The following is a 17,360-nucleotide window of genomic DNA, read 5'->3' as shown; positions in this document are numbered from 1 at the left end:
GGGACTGGATGTATTCAAATCAGCTGGTCCGGATGATGTCCACCATAGAGGGACTGAGGGAATTGGCTGAGGTCATTGCAGGACACCTGGCACGGCTTTATGAGCCCTCATGGTGCTCTGGTGTGGTGCCAGAAGACTGGAAGAGGGCCAGTGTGGTTCCCATCTTCAAAAAGGGGAGGAAGGAGGACATGGGAAACTATAGGCCAGTTAGTCTTACCTCAATCCTGGGCAAGCTTTTTGAGAAAATTATTCTGGCACATATCCACGAGGGGCCAGCGGGGGAGATTATGCTTAGGGGCAACCAACACGGGTTCATTAGCGGCAGGTCTGTCAGACCAACCTGGTGGCCTTCTACGACCAGGTCACCAAATTATTAGATGCAGGGGTAGCAATGGACATAGTCTTCCTGGACTTTCGGAAGGCCTTCGACACTGTCTCTCACCCCGTTCTCATTAAGAAACTGGGGGGCTGTGGTGTCAACACCCACACAGTCAATTGGGTCGCCAACTGGCTGGAGGGCCACACCCAGAGAGCGGTGGTGAATGGGTCATTTTCGACTTGGAGAGATGTGGGCATTGGGGTTCCGCAGGGCTCAGTCCTCGGGCCCACACTGTTCAACATCTTCATCAGTGACTTGGACAAGGGGGTAAAAAGCACCCTGTTCAAATTTGCTGATGACACTAAGATGTGGGGGGACGTGGGCACGCTAGCAGGGAGGAATAGGCTGCAATCGAACCTAGACAAGTTACAAGGGTGGGCGGATGAGAATAGGATGGGATTCAGCACCGACAAGTGCAAAGTGATGCACCTGGGGAGGAACAACCAGCACCATACCTACAGGTTGGGGAACTCCCTTCTTGTCAGTAGAGGCAGAAAAACTGACTCCAAGACGAACATGGGCCGGCAATGTGGGGAGGCAGTCAGGAAGGCCAACCACACTTTGTCATGCATCCACAGATGCATTTCAAGCAGGTCCAAGGAGGTGATCCTCCCCCTCTATGCAGCACTGGTTATGCCGCAGCTGGAGTACTGCTTCCAGTTCTGGGCGCTGCATTTCAAGAGGGATGTGGACAACATGGAGAGGGTCCAGAGGAGGGCCACTCACATGATCAGGGGGGCAGCAGGGCAGGCCCTATAAGGAGAGGCTATGGGACCTGAACCTGTTCAGCCTTCACAAGAGAAGGCTGAGGGGGGATCTAGTGGCCTGTTACAAACTAGTCAGGGGGGGATCAGCAGGCATTGCAGGAGTCCCTGTTCCCCTGAGCACTGCCAGGAGTGACCAGGAATAATGGTCACAAGCTGGCAGAGGGTAGATTTAGGCTAGATATCAGGAGGCGCTACTTCACGGTCAGGGTGGCTAGGATCTGGAACCAACTTCCAAGAGAAGTAGTGCTGGCTCCTACCCTGGGGGTCTTTAAGAGGAGGTTGTTAGATGTACACCTTGCTGGGGTCGTTTGATCCCAGTACTCTTTCCTGCCATGGCAGGGGGTCGGACTAGATGATCTACTCAGGTCCCTTCCAACCCTAGAAACTATTAAACTATCTAAATCAGGGCTTTCTCAGTGATTTAAAACAATCCACTCTGGCTGGGGTCAGGTCTGACAATCAGCCGATTGTAAAACCAGGATGCAGGGTGGGTTTGAGACCCCAGACTCTTTGGAGCTGGGTTTGACAATCAGCTAAGAGGCCTGGAACTGCCCAGCTGCATGTCCAGTTTTTAAAAGTCCCAGGGCTCAAGGATCGAGGACCCTGTCCCTCATCTTGGCATCCCTATCCCCAGGGCATCTAAAAAGCACTTGTTCAGCCTGGCTCCCTGGAACCCCTGCATTTTAAAATGCCTTTCCCCACATCTCTTGGAGGGCTCTGAGGCAAGGCAGAAAAAGCTGTTCAGCTCAGACATTTCCAGGTTTCTAGCTTGAAGAACTCCTTGACTTCCCTCACTAGGGAATCTTGCAATCTGCTCCTCCTACCCCCATTTTGGCATCAGGACTGAGGCTGTCACAGTCCTAATGTTGACCTCCCTCCCCATGCTGACACTGACAATGAGCTAATCAGCAGAGAGGTGGCCAGTGAGGTGGGGGATGGAGTAGAGTACCCTGAGATGCTGGAGGACCCAGTTAAGACCTATCACATGAAGTGTGACATGCCACATGTTCAGATTAAAGCTTAGTAGAAACCAGCTTTAAAAATGTACTTCATTTTTCAAGCAACATCTTTATAGCTGGCTGGCTATTTTTGTTGCTGCCTGGCCATTTTTATTATGCAGTAATTATTTTGTATGTGTAGCCTGTCTAAATTTATTGTGCCCATAGCTGGTTAATGGCACAATAAATGTAAAGTGTACTTACTGGGGCCTCAGAGTTCAGATCTTTTTTTTAAATTTACAAGATGAAACACTAAATTATTACCATCAGTCCACCATGCACACCGCTCCCTCTCAGATTAGGGGCATATTCTGCGAGGTCAACTGAACGTAACCACTCCATCACACGATGATTGGTCCACTGAGTTACTTCAGATGGCATGATGTTATTCTGTGGACAGGAAGAGATTGCACTTATGAAGACTTTTTTATTCTGTCTTTAATTCAGACCCTCCCCCACCCGTCCTCTGCTTTAGCAAACCTTCTGTCCTCAAAGGCACATTCAAATGTGCCTAGATCAAACTTCAACTGCCTCCTCAAACTCTGTGAAATCTGAATCCATATCTTCATCGTGATGCAGTATTAGGCAGTAGCCAGCAAGATTCCTGGTATGTTTAAATGATCTTTCTCCACCCCTCTTAGCTGCTGACTCCTGACTAACCATCAACATCTTAGCATTATTTATACATTCTAGCATTGGTACTGAAACACACAGATCAAAAAAGTCAGCTGATTATCATGTCAGTGTGATGGGAAATTAACCAGAAGCTTCCTACAAGGCAGTGAAAATCCTGCAAGGCAGTGTGAATCAACCAATTTAGATCAGGACATCAGATAAAAGCTTGGAATGCTTATACTGCTGTATGAATTCTAGAACAGCACTGAGCTGCTCAATGCACACAGAACTGACTGGCTAGAGGATGACACATTCTCCTCTCCATTTAACACACCTCAAGTGCTGTAAAGTAACATGGCACTATGTTTCTGAGCACACAGGGCCTGCATCTGCAATCTCTTACATTGGCATATACTGCTATCACTTCCAGTGGAATTAGTTGTGATTCACCACAGGGTGATGAATCTGGTATCTCAGGAGAGCTGCTAGATGCATCTACTGCAAAGACATGATGAATATGAACTTTCATCTCCAATGGCCTTACAATAGGGTCCTAATTCTATTTTGAGAGCAAGTTACCTCTAAAGCAAACAATCCTATAGCAGTAGCTCAAGATAATATCTGATTATAGTGTTGAACCCAAGAAAATTGTATATTAAAATTTCATAAAGTCTTAGGGTAGCAGTAGGCTTTTTTTTTTTTCCTGTGGGCCAAAATGACCCACCTCATGTCAGAGGCAAGTGCTCAAGAGCATCTGCAGCCAATGCTTCTCATGGCAGCACAGGGAGAGCACCCACAGCCCATGTGCTCCACCTTTTGGGCCCACAGGTCAGATGAATGGTGCAGAGCATGTCTGCAGGCCAGACGCCACATTTGGCTTTGGTTTGAGTCAGAACCAAAAATTTTGCAGCAGAGACAACTAGTACTGTTACCACTTCCACGCTGCCAAAGTTTTGGACCTGTGGGAAGACCCACATGCCAGACAACATGAACTTTTGGAACTAGCTCACAGGCCAGAGATTAAGTAAGAAAGTGTACACCTAAGTTCAAGGCAATTATATCACAGGTGGCACTACTTTCCTTAAAACAGTTCATCATATACTATGTTCTAGAAACAGTCAGTTGTAAACTAGAAAGAGAAATGGGAGATTTGGCAACAGAAAGTGATTCCACAACTTGTGGAAGTAGGAGAAAAGAACTCAGTATTCTAGATGTGTAAGGCAGAACATGAAAGTGAAAAGAAAATGGTGTAGATACGAAAAGGCATAGATAGATAGCTGTAGTTAAGACTGGTGGGGTGGTAGAGTCAGAATAACCTGTCTGGAAAAAAAAAAAAAAATCAGAGGATTGCTCTTCGTGATTTAGCTTTCCCTTAAAAGAGGTACCTCATCCGACGGCCTTCTGCGCAGACAGTTGGGTTCAAAGTTGTTTATCCTCAGGACCTGAATGGCTCTTTTGATGCTAAGGTGATGGAGAACACTAACAACTTTCAAGGACAGTAAATCATCCTGTGAACAGTGAAAAGAGTTTTAAAAAATTAACCCCCATACACAGCATTAATTACTGAAATTTATACTAAAACTCCTTCTGAGAAGGTGGTTTTTGGTGTCTGCCTAAGATGCTACATCAAAGAAATGCAGGGATAGCTCCATTCTGTATTCATTTTTAAATATAAAAAATTCACCTGATAATGACAGTTCTACATTTCTCCCCCCCAGAATTTCCCAGGATGGTTTGTGCCAGCTGCTTTGCAACTTCCTTCAAAATAGTGATGTCAACTCAAAGGATTCTGGGAAACATCAGGAAGGAGTGGGTGTGACACCTTGCTATCATCAATCCAACCTGAGAATATCTAGATTTCTGAGCATAGAAAAATATCAAGATCATAATGAATTTCAATCCAATCAAGCTTGTTCATGGAAACCACCCCCCCATACCGCTTTGGTGAAAAGTGAGGTCTCTATGAGAAGAAAGATGAACTTTGATCACTAAAAATCCCTCATGCCTCAAACCACCTGAGAAATATGTTCCAAATACTTTTAGTGAGAAACAGGATGGTTCAGAAGAGTGGCAAAGGGCACTCGCCTCTAGCACAATGAGGAAAAGAAGCAGGTGTTGGAATATGTTGTTGAAAGTGTATGTAAAGTCATTTAGTGGTCTTAGTTCAGTTTAACTTAACTCAGTTGAATTTATTTTAGTAGCCTAAAAAGGGTAGGCTGCTGTCAGTCCCTCAGATAAGCAAACTAGTGAACCAGATGAAGGCTGAGCTGCTCTCTCACCTCTGAACAATGATCTCCACACCATGTAACAGCTGTTCGAGGACTAAAAAGACGACTAAATTCTGCAAGTCTGAATTCACACTTCAGAAAATGCTTTATATGTGAGCAACACATCAGAAAGGTGATTGAAAAAATGACAGCTCAATTCCTTTCAAGTAACATGAAAGAGCAATACTCCTTGTGCAAGGAGAACTAGTGATATCCATCAAAGGACTCTGCACTTTCTTTAAAGCAGCAGTTCTCAACCTTTTAGATTTAGGGCACCCTTTGATAGGCTCAAGGCACCCCTCAGTAGAGTCAAGGCAGCCTTAGGAAAATGTCAGCTCTTACTTTTCACTCTATTTCTGCCTACAGAAAAACAATAGAGCAATTTTTCTATTGCAAAGAACTCAGAAAGATCACAACCAGTCAGAATGTTTTTAACATTATGGCTTTGTAGTTGAAACCTCTGGGTTTATCTTGTGACTCATACTTGCACACCTAACAGTAATACCATTGTGTGGCACCCCACAGGACCCTTGAAAGAGATCTCAAGTTACTGCAGAGTGCCACCACACCCTGGTTGAGAATCATTGCTCTGAAGTAAGAGCAGGCAAAATATGGCCCGCGGGCCACTTCTGGCCCACCAGGCCACTGTATCAAGCCCACGGGGCCCCAAAAGATTTAGAAAATTTATATTTATCGGGTCCTGGCTGCCTGTCAAAGATGACAGGAGCCAGGGGCAGTAGGACCCAGGGGGAGCCGGCAACAGGACACAGCAGCCGAGCCTTGCCCCACCCCCAGCCATTTCCCTGCTTTCCTGCCCCCGCACTGCTGCAGCACCACATGGCTCCCAGCTGTATCACTGGACTGCAGGAGCATGGGGCCTGCGCCAGTGCCCCAGGGGTAGGAGTGGGAGAGTGTGTGTTTCTGTATGCACACACAGAGGAATAGAGAGAGAGAGTGCATGTGTGTGTGCGTGCGCGCACGCACAGGGGAGAGACAGTGAGAGTGCACGTGTTCGTGGGGTGAGTCCCACATGCACCTCCCACCATACACATGCACCCACACCCCCTCCTCACACTGTCATACATGCAGACCCCCACATCCACACCCGCTCACACACCCCAGCCACCCTTCCCCCCACACACACCCACAAACCCCACACCCACCCACATCCACATGCTCCCTTACCCCAAACCTATCCACCCCTCAGACACACCCATACCCCACATACCCACACTTGCAGCTCCCCACAACCAATACCCAACCCCCAAGCTCCCCCACAATATACAAGAGTAAAACTTCATTTTAAGCTGCTGTGCAATCACCTCTATGTACAACACACAAACACATGTAAACATGACAAAAATGTTTTTTGAAATCAAATTAATGAATCTTGTAGATGACTGCTTATAATTTAGTATAATTAGATATAATTTAGTATTTTTCTGGTTCCAAGATGACAAAACCCCTAGCTAAAAGGAAGGGGGCAAGGGAAGGGTTTCCAGTGGCAAAGGTCAGGGGTTAGGAGGCGGGACTTCCAGTCACAAGATGGTGACCAGGGGCAAGGCACCTGTCAAGGGGCGGGGCTACCCATCTGGTCCTCAACAGTTCGCTAAAACTCAGCAAGTAACCCGCCACCCGAAATAACTGCCTCCCCCTGCTCTAAAGCATGTGGATTTGAACCTCAGTAACCAATTCAAGTCACTTTGGGACTGCAGAAGGTAGCTTTGTCTATGACTCTGCTTGGACTCCATGAAAGTTTCCCCTGGAGTATTTTCACTTTAAAATTGTTTAAACCTCCTTACAATTATGAGGGAGCAGAGCTTTTCACTGCAACTTCCAGAAGAAAGAAAATTAAAACATTTCACTTGTCCAAGCACAAACACAAGAAGATGGAACATGAGATACAGAATTCTAAATCCATTTTTCAGGCATGAGCGTTTTTCACGCTTACTCAGTGGCAGACCCTGATCTACTTACAAGTTTGTAATCTGCAGAGTATGAAAAATCGCACTTGCCTTTTCTACATCTGCATTCATTTCAACATCTACCCTCAGAATTTTCACACATCAGGAACAGAATAATAATTATGCTCTTTCACTCACACCCTACAAATGAGATGTTTATTCAACTCTAGAATTGTATGCATTATGTTTAGCCAGACTTTATAACTCACACAAAGCTACTGAATTTCCAAACAGAAAACCATGCCTATAATGGTTATTATTAGAATCATAACGCTTGTGCATTATTAAAAAATGAAGCAGTCAAAATCAGAAGCCATCTAGCATAGGGCATATGCATATTCAACCCATAACTGGGCTATGAAATGTGTGTGTTCAGTTTAGATCTTAAAGTTAAATTAACCACTGGTAGAAATATGTACAACTTCACCAATTTGGGTGGAGTTGCACATACTTATGCCAGTAGTCAAACTGACTTCATATTTCCCAACACCTATGTATATTTTAGTTATACAGACAATGTTCTAGCCACTAGCCACCTATATATTCATGGATTACAGAAATCTCTACAGAAAGCTTAGTTTTTTCATAAAAGCCTAAGCAGATATGTTGTTTGATTTCAAATAATGGGTTTGGGGGTAGGTTTTAAAAACAAAAACATTCCAGATATGTTTGATTGTGAATCTCAAGTTCAAATTAACTTGAAAAAAAAATCACAAAACTTAACTTATCTGTTCAAATTTATTTGGTTAAAAAGGGGATTAGAAAAATTTAATTTAGGGCAAGTCCATTGGAAGCTATTAACTTGGATAGTCAGGAACGTATTCTCTCGTATTCCATGTAAACCAATGGTTGGTTGATGCCAGGGAGGGCATGACAGAGGATGAATTGTTCTAGACATACCCTATCATATGCTGTCCTTCTAAAGCAGTTACTACTTTTCACTGCTGGAGACAACATATTGGGCTAGATGAATCATTGATTTGACCCACTATGGCACATACTATGTTCCCCTTTAATTTTAGTTTTATCATGGTTTTTAAGACAGTCCTCACCATGTTAAAGGATCCAGTAAACTTCCACAAGTTAACCACATGCTGCATAAAAGGTACTTCCTCTTGTTTGTTGTAAACCTATGTACTGAGACTTTCAATAGTCACCTCCTAGTTCATATATTTTGGGAGTCAGTGAATGGCAGTTCCTTAATCACACTCTTCATTATCTTATACAGCTCTATTGTTCCTCCTCAGCCTTCCCCTTTCCAAACTGAACACTCCATCTTATCAATCTCCTCTAACATGGCAGCTGCTCCATACTCCTGATCATCCTTGTTATAGCAGGAGATGTATCTAGAAAAGTAATTATTAGAAAGGGATGGTTTCTGTTATAGAGCTCTGCTTTCTTTACCTGGTCTGTAAATTAAGATTTTTCCCAAACCTCCACTGACTGCCAAACAAGGCAAATTATACCATTCTGCAACCTATACCTACTGATTAGCTTTGAGCCCTCTTGCAATTTATACCATTATTAAGCTCCTCCAGAATTTAACATAGCTTTCCCTGGGACCCTGTTAGCCCTATTCCTCTGAGACCAGCTTAAATAGCAGGAACAAATAATTTCTGATGGCCCAAATACAAAAAAGGGGACACAAACATAAAAACCCCAAGCATTTAGTATATTCTTCCAAATCCTACTAAAGCATCAGACAGCTAATTCACTGTGAAGAAAAACGCACCCATGGCAAAGACAAATACACACCTATTCATTGCCAAGTGGAGCAAATAAACATGCCTATGCGAGCTAGGTGCCTAGTAAGCCTGTCCAAAGCAGCTAGTATTCATTTCCAATTTGGATTCAATTTGGATGGTGATTAGAATCAATATCCTGAATCAATTCGGCTGAATCATAGTTTCATAGTTTCTAGGGTCAGAAGGGACCTGAGTAAATCATCTAGAACGACCCCCTGCCATGGCAGGAAAGAGTACTGGGGTCAAACGACCCCAGCAAGGTGTACATCTAACCTCCTCTTAAAGACCCCCAGGGTAGGAGCTAGCACCACTTCTCTTGGAAGTTGGTTCCAGATCCTAGCCGCCCTGACCATGAAGTAGCGCCTCCTGATGTCGAATCTGAATTTACCCTCTGCCAGCTTGTGACCATTATTCCTGGTCACTCCTGGTAGTGCTTGGGGGAACAGGGACTTCCCCAGTGCCTGCTGATCCCCCCTGACTAGTTTGTAACAGGCCACTAGATCCTCCCTCAGCCTTCTCTTGTGGAGGCTGAACAGGTTCAGGTCCCGTAGCCTCTCCTCATAAGGCCTTCCCTGCTGCCCCCGATCATGCGAGTGGCCCTCCTCTGGACCCTCTCCATGTTGTCCACATCCCTATTGAAGTGTGGCGCCCAGAACTGGATGCAGTACTCCAGCTGCGGCCTGACCAGTGCTGCATAGAGGGGGAGAATCACCTCCTTGGACCTGCTTGAGATGCATCTGCGGATGCATGACAAGGTGCGGTTGGCCTTCTTGACTGCCTCCCCACACTGCTGGCCCATGTTCATCTTGGAGTCAATGACGACTCCAAGATCCTTTTCCACCTCTGCACTGACAAGAAGGGAGTTCCCCTTCAAGAAGGGAGTTCCCCTGCCCCAATCAAACAGGCCCCATCCCCGACCTGCTCTCCCAGTCCCGTCAATGGCTGCCCCATGCAGCCCCAGAGTCCCAGCACAAAAAAAAAAAAAGCCCTGCACTCCCCAGCTCCTCCCAGGTGGGGGATGGGGGTGGGCAATCCCAGCTGCCCCACCCCTGTGAACACAGGCACCAGCCACACAGCTCCCTACTGCCCCTGAAGGACCCTCCCACCCACTCCCTTCCCCCACTGGAGGGGCAGGTGCCTCCCCTGTCTTGCTGCAGCCCCTGTGCCCAGCCCCCCTCCTCCCCCAACCAACTCACACACCCATTATCTCCACACTTCCATGCCACACACAGGTGCCAGGAAAAACTTCATTACTGAGCAGAGCAAAATCCCACACATTTGTTCATATTTTTAAAAAAACACCCAGAGAGAGATGGGAGAACCCAAAAAGAGGTCATGCCCAAGAAAACCTGGACAAATGGCAACCTTAACACATACACGTAAAAGTACTATTAGTATTTATCTAGCATAGCTGCTATGGTCAGCATAATACTGCACATATTCCATTGAAGAGGAGCAGCACACATCACTATCAGAGGATACAGACAAATACAGGAGTATCTGATTTTATACCATGACAGCTTGACCTCTATTAAGCTCTATCCTGCTGTTACTTATCAGATATGTGGAATGGCTTATAGAAAATTCAACCAACTTGAAATTACAGAAGACAAACAGAAAGCTGTCTGTTAAACAGGATTTCATGCACAATATGTTATTTTTATCATTCTCAGTTTTGTAAAAGCAAATGGAATTCATCCTCCAAGTTTCTTTCATAATGGTTATCCTCCATATTACAATTCTGGTCACATGCTGTGAAAGTCATTCATATATAGAACCACCACAAGGTACTTACATCTGACCTGAAACCTTCCAAGTAGGACTTCTGGCAGGAATAGACATCCCTGCACAGGCATACAATTTAAGCTCAAATAGTTACCACATAGTTGCTTAGTCTCTGATGAGCCGCTCTGAGCTGTCATTTTTTTTTTTTAAATGCACAAGATGCCAGAAAAAAATGCTATTTACTTACTACACTCATATAATGCAGCATTCGACCATCTACCTTCCCTTCATCAAACTGAGTTTTATACTGGGGAAGTCCAATATCATCCAACCACCCTACAAAACAAACATATTATTATGCCAAACCATCTCTGGACTAACGGCAGTCATGTAGCTAATCAACACTCTCTGTGTTATTTTTTACTCTCAGGTGTTCACAAAACTCCCAAGTTCCCTTCTGTTCTAAGCTCCCAGCCATTGTCTTGGGATACTAATATTTTAGGATGGAATAAAATCTTACTGGTGACCCAGTGATAATCCAGTTTTCCATGACTGTTTTCTTCTTCAGACCCGAGTGCCTGAAGAGCAAGCTGAAGTTTTTTTCGATGGAGTGGATGCTTTATCCCGAGTTCCTGCAAAGATAAAGAATCATCAACCCCTTAATTGCCAATTTAATTGCATAATGATTTGCTGAGAATCAAAACAGTAAAAATAGCTAGAAAACATTTTACCATTTCAAAAATAAATAAATAAACTAACAAACAAACAAACGAATCAGTACTTCAATCCTAACAATAAAAGACAAAAGCTTGTCCTCGGATACGTAACAAACACACGTATCAGAGGACAGAATTTGGTCTTAAATCTGTATCTACATTTAGAAACCTAAATCCGTAATGAAGTACCTAAAAGAGCATAGTCTAATGTTTGCAGAGTACCCATTATGCCTTTGGATGTCAACAGAAAGCCAGTGCCCAGCCCTTCTGAAAACCAGGCCACTTATTTAGGATTTAGTGCATTTTGATACTTTAATTTAGTTCCAGTAATCTTACACAGTATAAGGAAATCATGCTAAATCATACTAAATTATAATAGTCAACTTAATATTTTAAGGTTCAATGCATTTAATTGCCTACCTTGCATTTAGGCAAAGAAAACTGTGAAAATTAACTAGTTTATAGCTCTAACGTGCTCTGAAAAACAAAGTGTTCTATAGGTGTTATTTATCAAATGTATTAAATCATTAAAAAAAATAAGTGCTTCCCAATGCCTGATGGTAGCCATGCCCAGTTCTGCTGCAAGTACAGCTGTCACAGGACCTTTGCAAATATAGGATTTACACTGACACCTGAAACAGAATGCTTCATTGACACTGTAAGGTCCACACCAACGCTTTCTAATCTCAGTTTAGTATAACTAGTGGGCTAATTCAACATTTTACATCTCCTGAGGTGTCGGCTGACACCAGGCTTGCTTTTCTTGTTTGTTGACAACCAAAATTATTAACCATTCAACACAGCTTCATTTTGGACCAAAATAAACTCTAACAAATAACAAGGTCCTCCCCCGGCTCCACTACAGAGTTTAAAACCTGAGGCACAGTTAACTTCATAACTATAATTATACACACTGAGAATCTGATTCTAGGGCATTGCACTTACGCTGTCATTCTTACCTGGGCTGAGCGAAGACAAATTGCTACCAAATCATCGTAACTGCCTTACACAGTTATTTATAACAGGCTAGCCAAAACCATAATCTCTATTTTAACAAGTGATTTAAATGTCTGGTATGAAAAACAAGTTTATGTGCCAACAGACTACTGCAGTTAGACCACACATTTAAATACCCTCAAGGGCACCTTTTTTTAACTCGCCATCAAATATTAATAATAAATCAGGAATGTAAAGCTGATTTGTTTCATTTTATATCACCGTCTTTTAATTTTTGCACTGAATAACCCTAATTTAGATACACAAATGAAAAGCTTACTTTCACTTCAATATAAATATTTCTTTTAACTTCTTACCTTTTCCAGGTCTTGCTGAGAAGCTTGCAAGAGGGTTTGCCCAGAGAGTATCCACTGTTTGCCATTATTTATGTATGAACCCAAACCCTGGTCCTGAAGCCAGCTGCAAACTTTCTCCTTTGTCCATTTAGCAAATGGCATATCCAGGTCACTAAAGTAGAGGACAACCGTTTTTCAAATGTTATTAGAAAAATAAAATATAACAAATTCAATGGGGTTTCAGAGCTATAGCCATAGCTGGGAGAGTCTGCATCTGTGCTTTTTTTTTTGAATTTTTTTTTGTCTTGTAAGCCCTTTGGGCCACGGACTATTTATTACATACGTTCATTACTTGCCACACCTACCAAAATGGGACCCTAAGATTGGCCAATCCATAGGCCCAATGACAACCATGCTGCAGAAGCAGCCTCATGCTCCAGGATGGCTTAATCTTTAAAATATTACTAAAATATTTTGTATATCATAATAGTAGTTTCACAATCCCCACAGATATTCCAGTGTACTAGAAGATAAGGAAAGGGAACCATATCAAGCTTTGGTTTAATGACAATGAATGAAGCATTGCTCAAAATGCATGTGGGCTGACACTCGTGAACAGTTCCCTTTGTCTCTCTCCCTGAAGGCATGTACATCAAACTTCCACTACTAAGGTTACCCTCAGGCACAGGCACACAGCATACCCACATGAACTTCATTGCTGGGGCCACACTTAAATTCCTAGCCCCGCTCTCCAAAAGGGTAATAACATCCTTAGAATCTCGGTATGCCTACTGACTACCAATATGACTGCTGTTGTAACAAAAGATTTGCCTGGTGAGAATCCTCTTAACAGCGGTAAAACACATGCCTTTCTATAAAGGCAAACCAAAATAGGGTGACACTGCTCATTTGGGTTCAGCACAGCATAGTTCATCTTACTTGTGAGACTGTCCAAGGTCTCGAGACCAGCCCAGTCTTGGTCCAGCTGTCGCTCTTGTCCCTCCTCTTTTGAACTCTGTCTCAGATATATCCTCTGGGTTAAATGTGGTAGACTGACTTCTTCTGAGTCTAAACAAAGGAGGGAAAGCACTATTTAACACTGCATCACACATGATAACAGCGAAACCAATTCCTCTATTACTGCAACCACAGAGTATACTGACAAACTGTGAACTAAACCACAATACATTTTTCACCGTTTTGCCTGCACACTGGTCACACTACACTACAGCTACTAGACTGGGGAGGGGGGGGGGAGGGGGAAGGTGCAGAAAGGATGAGTGAGAACCAGAAAGCACTAAAAACATGCTAAGCCTTGGGGAGATTCTATGAGAAGGAGTTCACTAGTTGCTACACTGAGACCAGCAGCTTATTTCACTCAGCAGCTTTCAAATGGCAACCACTTTGCCCATATCCAGCTTGAGCTGGGTTTCTGGTGTCTGTGTCCTACTGACAGTCCCCCTAGTGATGCAGCTATCAAGAATGATCACCTCTCATAGTTTACTTACTTTCCAAATAATTTCTTGATTCCTCTGGCCTTCTTTTTGGAGTCAGGTGAAGATGGAGACAGTTGCACACTATCGGTTTCTTTTGGCTGAGGGGACAAACCAGCCAGATCCAAGTGATCTGCAGATCCCTTCTCTGTTTCAGCTATTAGAAAACAAATGCCAGTAACACTTCACCTTTGCAGTACTTTCCCTGCATTATGCTCTATGAACACACTGCTGAATCCAACTCTCGCCAGAATTGAAGTGAACGATCAATTTAAAAGTAGAGGGGGTCCAAAAGAGACAAAACCTAAAAACACGTTCCTGTCTACTGGTGATGTGTAGGGGGTGCACGTGGGTGCATGTGTACCCCCTGAGATTGGCCGCGCATCCCCTGGAAGTGCCAGGTGCGAAACTGGAAGTGTCGGCAGAGGTGTACTTCTGGTTTCGCCGCTGGTGGTTCCGCACTTGGTGATCAGCTGCTGGGGGACCACCCTGGTCAGCAATCTGGTGCCCCCCCCCAGACATGGGAGGCACCAGTTGCCCATGTTCCTGCCTACACCTTGCACTTGCAAACTGGCAATACACAAAATGTATACTTTATGTTCTTTAATCACCTGTTCAAGAATTGTTACTATAGCCATTTTGCTTATAGCTATGCTGAGGCACAGGAAGCTCTGCAGCAGGTCAACAGCATGGCAGAGTAAGCTCCAGGATGCCCTAAGCACTACAGAAGTCTTTCTTACCAATGTCCCTTCGTCACAAAATGCAGTATCTCATTAGATGTCCATCTAGTAAATTCTAACCACCAACTCCTTCCATCTCAAGAATGTTACTGGGAAAAGACGGCATTTATTCTTCTGCACATAATGGAACATTCTGCTCTTTTTACAAGCATGCACCACAATCTTTTGGGCTTTGTTCAGACTAAAAACCATTGTTTCTTTCTTAAGTGTCACAGGATGAATGTATCCAGTATCTTTCCTGGCTTAGGGATACTACTCCATCCATGATTATCATGTTAGGTCTTTAAAAATAAAAAGATTCTCTTAAGACTTCACAGCCAGTCAGGGCAAACAGAAAGGCTGCTGTCTTGAGAATGTAGTTGACACAACTATAAAAATGAAGAAAACAAACAAACAAACAAAAGACAGTTTTAAAAGACACAACTGAAGAATCTAACATTCTACTTAAGCAGAGATGCACTAGCAAATGCCAGATAGCTACAGGCAAAGAAAATCAGCAGGAGTTTGTTTACCATCACGTATTTGCTAAAAGGAAGCTTACAACAAAAGAGCAAGTAACAAGCATAAACCTACTGCGTGAGTTTGACTAGGTGAAACAGCCATGACTGAAATGCAGCCAAATGGAGACCCATAGTGTAGCTTGTAGATCCTGTCCTTACCTTTCACTTAGGTGTGAACCTACAGGCCCCATTTTTTTTTAAATAAATTCTTTTTAAATAGACCTTTTCAAAGGAAGTGGGAGTGCGAGCATAGTTTTCAAGTTCTGGGCTGCCATTTGGGGACTCTACTGTTTTTTTTCTTTGTGGGTTGTCATTTATTGATAGCCACCCTGAGGCTCTCTGGAGAGGGTGGGATATAAATATCTCACCACTAGCAAGACAATACAGCAGGTTCAAATTACTTGGGTCAAACTGGAGTACGTTATGCAAGTATCTGTGCCCTTACACTTCAGAGTTAATGATGAAGGTGGCTGCACTGGCTCCAATTAATGAAAGTCAGACATAGTCCCATGATTCCTAAAAATTAGCCAGCATGACACGTGGCTGGGCAAAGTTTAGATGCCTCAGCCAAAGGTATATCCTTTGTTTTTGTGTGTGTTTTCTGAGCACTTCGAGCTTTACTGAAAGCCAGATAGGATAGCCTGTTGCTGGAGGACAGTGCTACTTTGTGAGCAATTTTTAAAGAAATGGCCTGAGAAAAGAACTTGTACATTTCAACTGTATTCTTGATAGTGACTATCAAGACAATGATGAATGAATTTGCAGGGATTTTATGGTTCTAGAATGAGTGCTCCTTGCATTTGTTCTTCAAGCATTGACACTACACTTTGGAATAGAAGCTTTATGGAAGTGACATTATAGACACCAATGGGGTCAAGACAGGGATGAGAAACCCCACTAGACTTTAGAATAGATGTCTTATGGAAGTGACATTATGGATGCAAATGGGGTTGAGACAGGGAAGAGAGACCACTTCTCCTGTCATCTGCTAGAGTCGCATCTACTTTCAATTACTCCAACTGGTGTCAGGTAACATGTACATACATGAAGGCAGAATGCTCCATTCCATTTCAGTTGCTCTGCCCCAATCATCAGCACAGTCAGTATTTGAGCACCTTCCAGAAGGGCGTTTAATGACCTGATTAGACTGATCAGTCTCCCTTTCTTTCTGCAAAAACTCTCTTACGTTTATTACATTCATTTCTTCCTTAATTATTTCAGCAAGAAAGAAAAACTATGCATCCTTCTCCACAGTGCTTGTTAGCTTAAGGAAAATCTGGCCAGTATTTTCAAGATTCAAGCTGCATTTCAGACTCTCCAAATTGGATGAGAAGACAGATACATTGACCTTAATAACCATGAAGTTACTACAACAGTCAGTAGAATGTACGGCTATACCTCTGTAAATATAGGTAAACTTAAACCACTATCTTTCATTCCCTAACTTCTTGTTTGGGTCAATGGGTATACTCATGTTCAGAGGCAAGTTAATCTTTTACTGTAACATCTGATGAGTAGTAATCATGGAACAGTGCAGCAGACTTTTAGTAGTGGGCAGACGTTACATGAAAAAAGATTCTTTCAGTGATGGATATTGTTTCTAGCTCTGCTTTATGAGTGCATGGTCAAAACCAGCTGTTAGCAGCAATCACTATGCAGCAGTTGTACAGGCAGACATGCAAGACTACTATACCTAAGGTAGGTGCGCTTGCACTTCGACTGCGATCTTCAGATATCCAAATAATGCACATAACCACAAGCAGCACAATGGGAGAGAACACGCAGAGTGACAAAGTAAAACACATATCAAAACTCACATTACAAAAAATACAAGACAAGGGGAGAGCATTATGATAGACACATGCATCACACATGGCACTGAATCCACAGAGATTAGCATCACCAATGCATTCCCCACCACCACTACCACCACCAAAAATTAACACAGCGAAGTTATATTGAAGAAGGGTGAAAACATCCAGATGATTCCAGTCTTCGTACAAAGAATAATATACTGCATCTCTATTAATAATACATTGTGGTTGTTCCCCACAAAACACCAGTGAGGAAGGTAAATATCATGACATCAGTTATACGGATAGATCCAATGAAACACGAACAAAATAAGGGACTTTCCTCAATTCGTACAGTAAACACAA

At 43.3% G+C, this 17,360-nt stretch overlaps 1 protein-coding gene across 16 annotated transcripts in view; it reads right to left on the bottom strand.

Annotated features, from left to right (window-relative positions):
- Positions 1–17,360, bottom strand: part of PPFIBP1 (PPFIB scaffold protein 1) — a 207,340-nt gene that overhangs the window by 9,351 nt on the left and 180,629 nt on the right. For 12 of the 16 annotated variants that reach the window (XM_090043702.1, XM_090043703.1, XM_090043700.1 and 9 more), the window contains 8 exons: positions 16,895–16,927; positions 13,977–14,118; positions 13,408–13,536; positions 12,490–12,640; positions 10,981–11,092; positions 10,708–10,796; positions 4,145–4,267; positions 2,409–2,534 (listed from right to left, as the gene is read on the bottom strand). In XM_090043702.1, the coding sequence (XP_089899828.1) occupies positions 2,409–2,534; positions 4,145–4,267; positions 10,708–10,796; positions 10,981–11,092; positions 12,490–12,640; positions 13,408–13,536; positions 13,977–14,118; positions 16,895–16,927 (905 nt within the window). The remainder of the gene's footprint in view (positions 1–2,408; positions 2,535–4,144; positions 4,268–10,707; positions 10,797–10,980; positions 11,093–12,489; positions 12,641–13,407; positions 13,537–13,976; positions 14,119–16,894; positions 16,928–17,360) is intronic. The other 4 variants (XM_090043707.1, XM_090043715.1, XM_090043714.1 and 1 more) reach the window with 1 other exon arrangement.

The sequence above is a fragment of the Crocodylus siamensis genome, chromosome 4 (genome assembly GCF_052110815.1).
Source record: "Crocodylus siamensis isolate JL-2025a chromosome 4, ASM5211081v1, whole genome shotgun sequence".
NCBI classification, from domain to species: Eukaryota; Metazoa; Chordata; order Crocodylia; family Crocodylidae; genus Crocodylus; species Crocodylus siamensis.
Note: the sequence above shows the minus strand (reverse complement) of the source record. Positions and strands in the feature narration are given on the sequence as shown.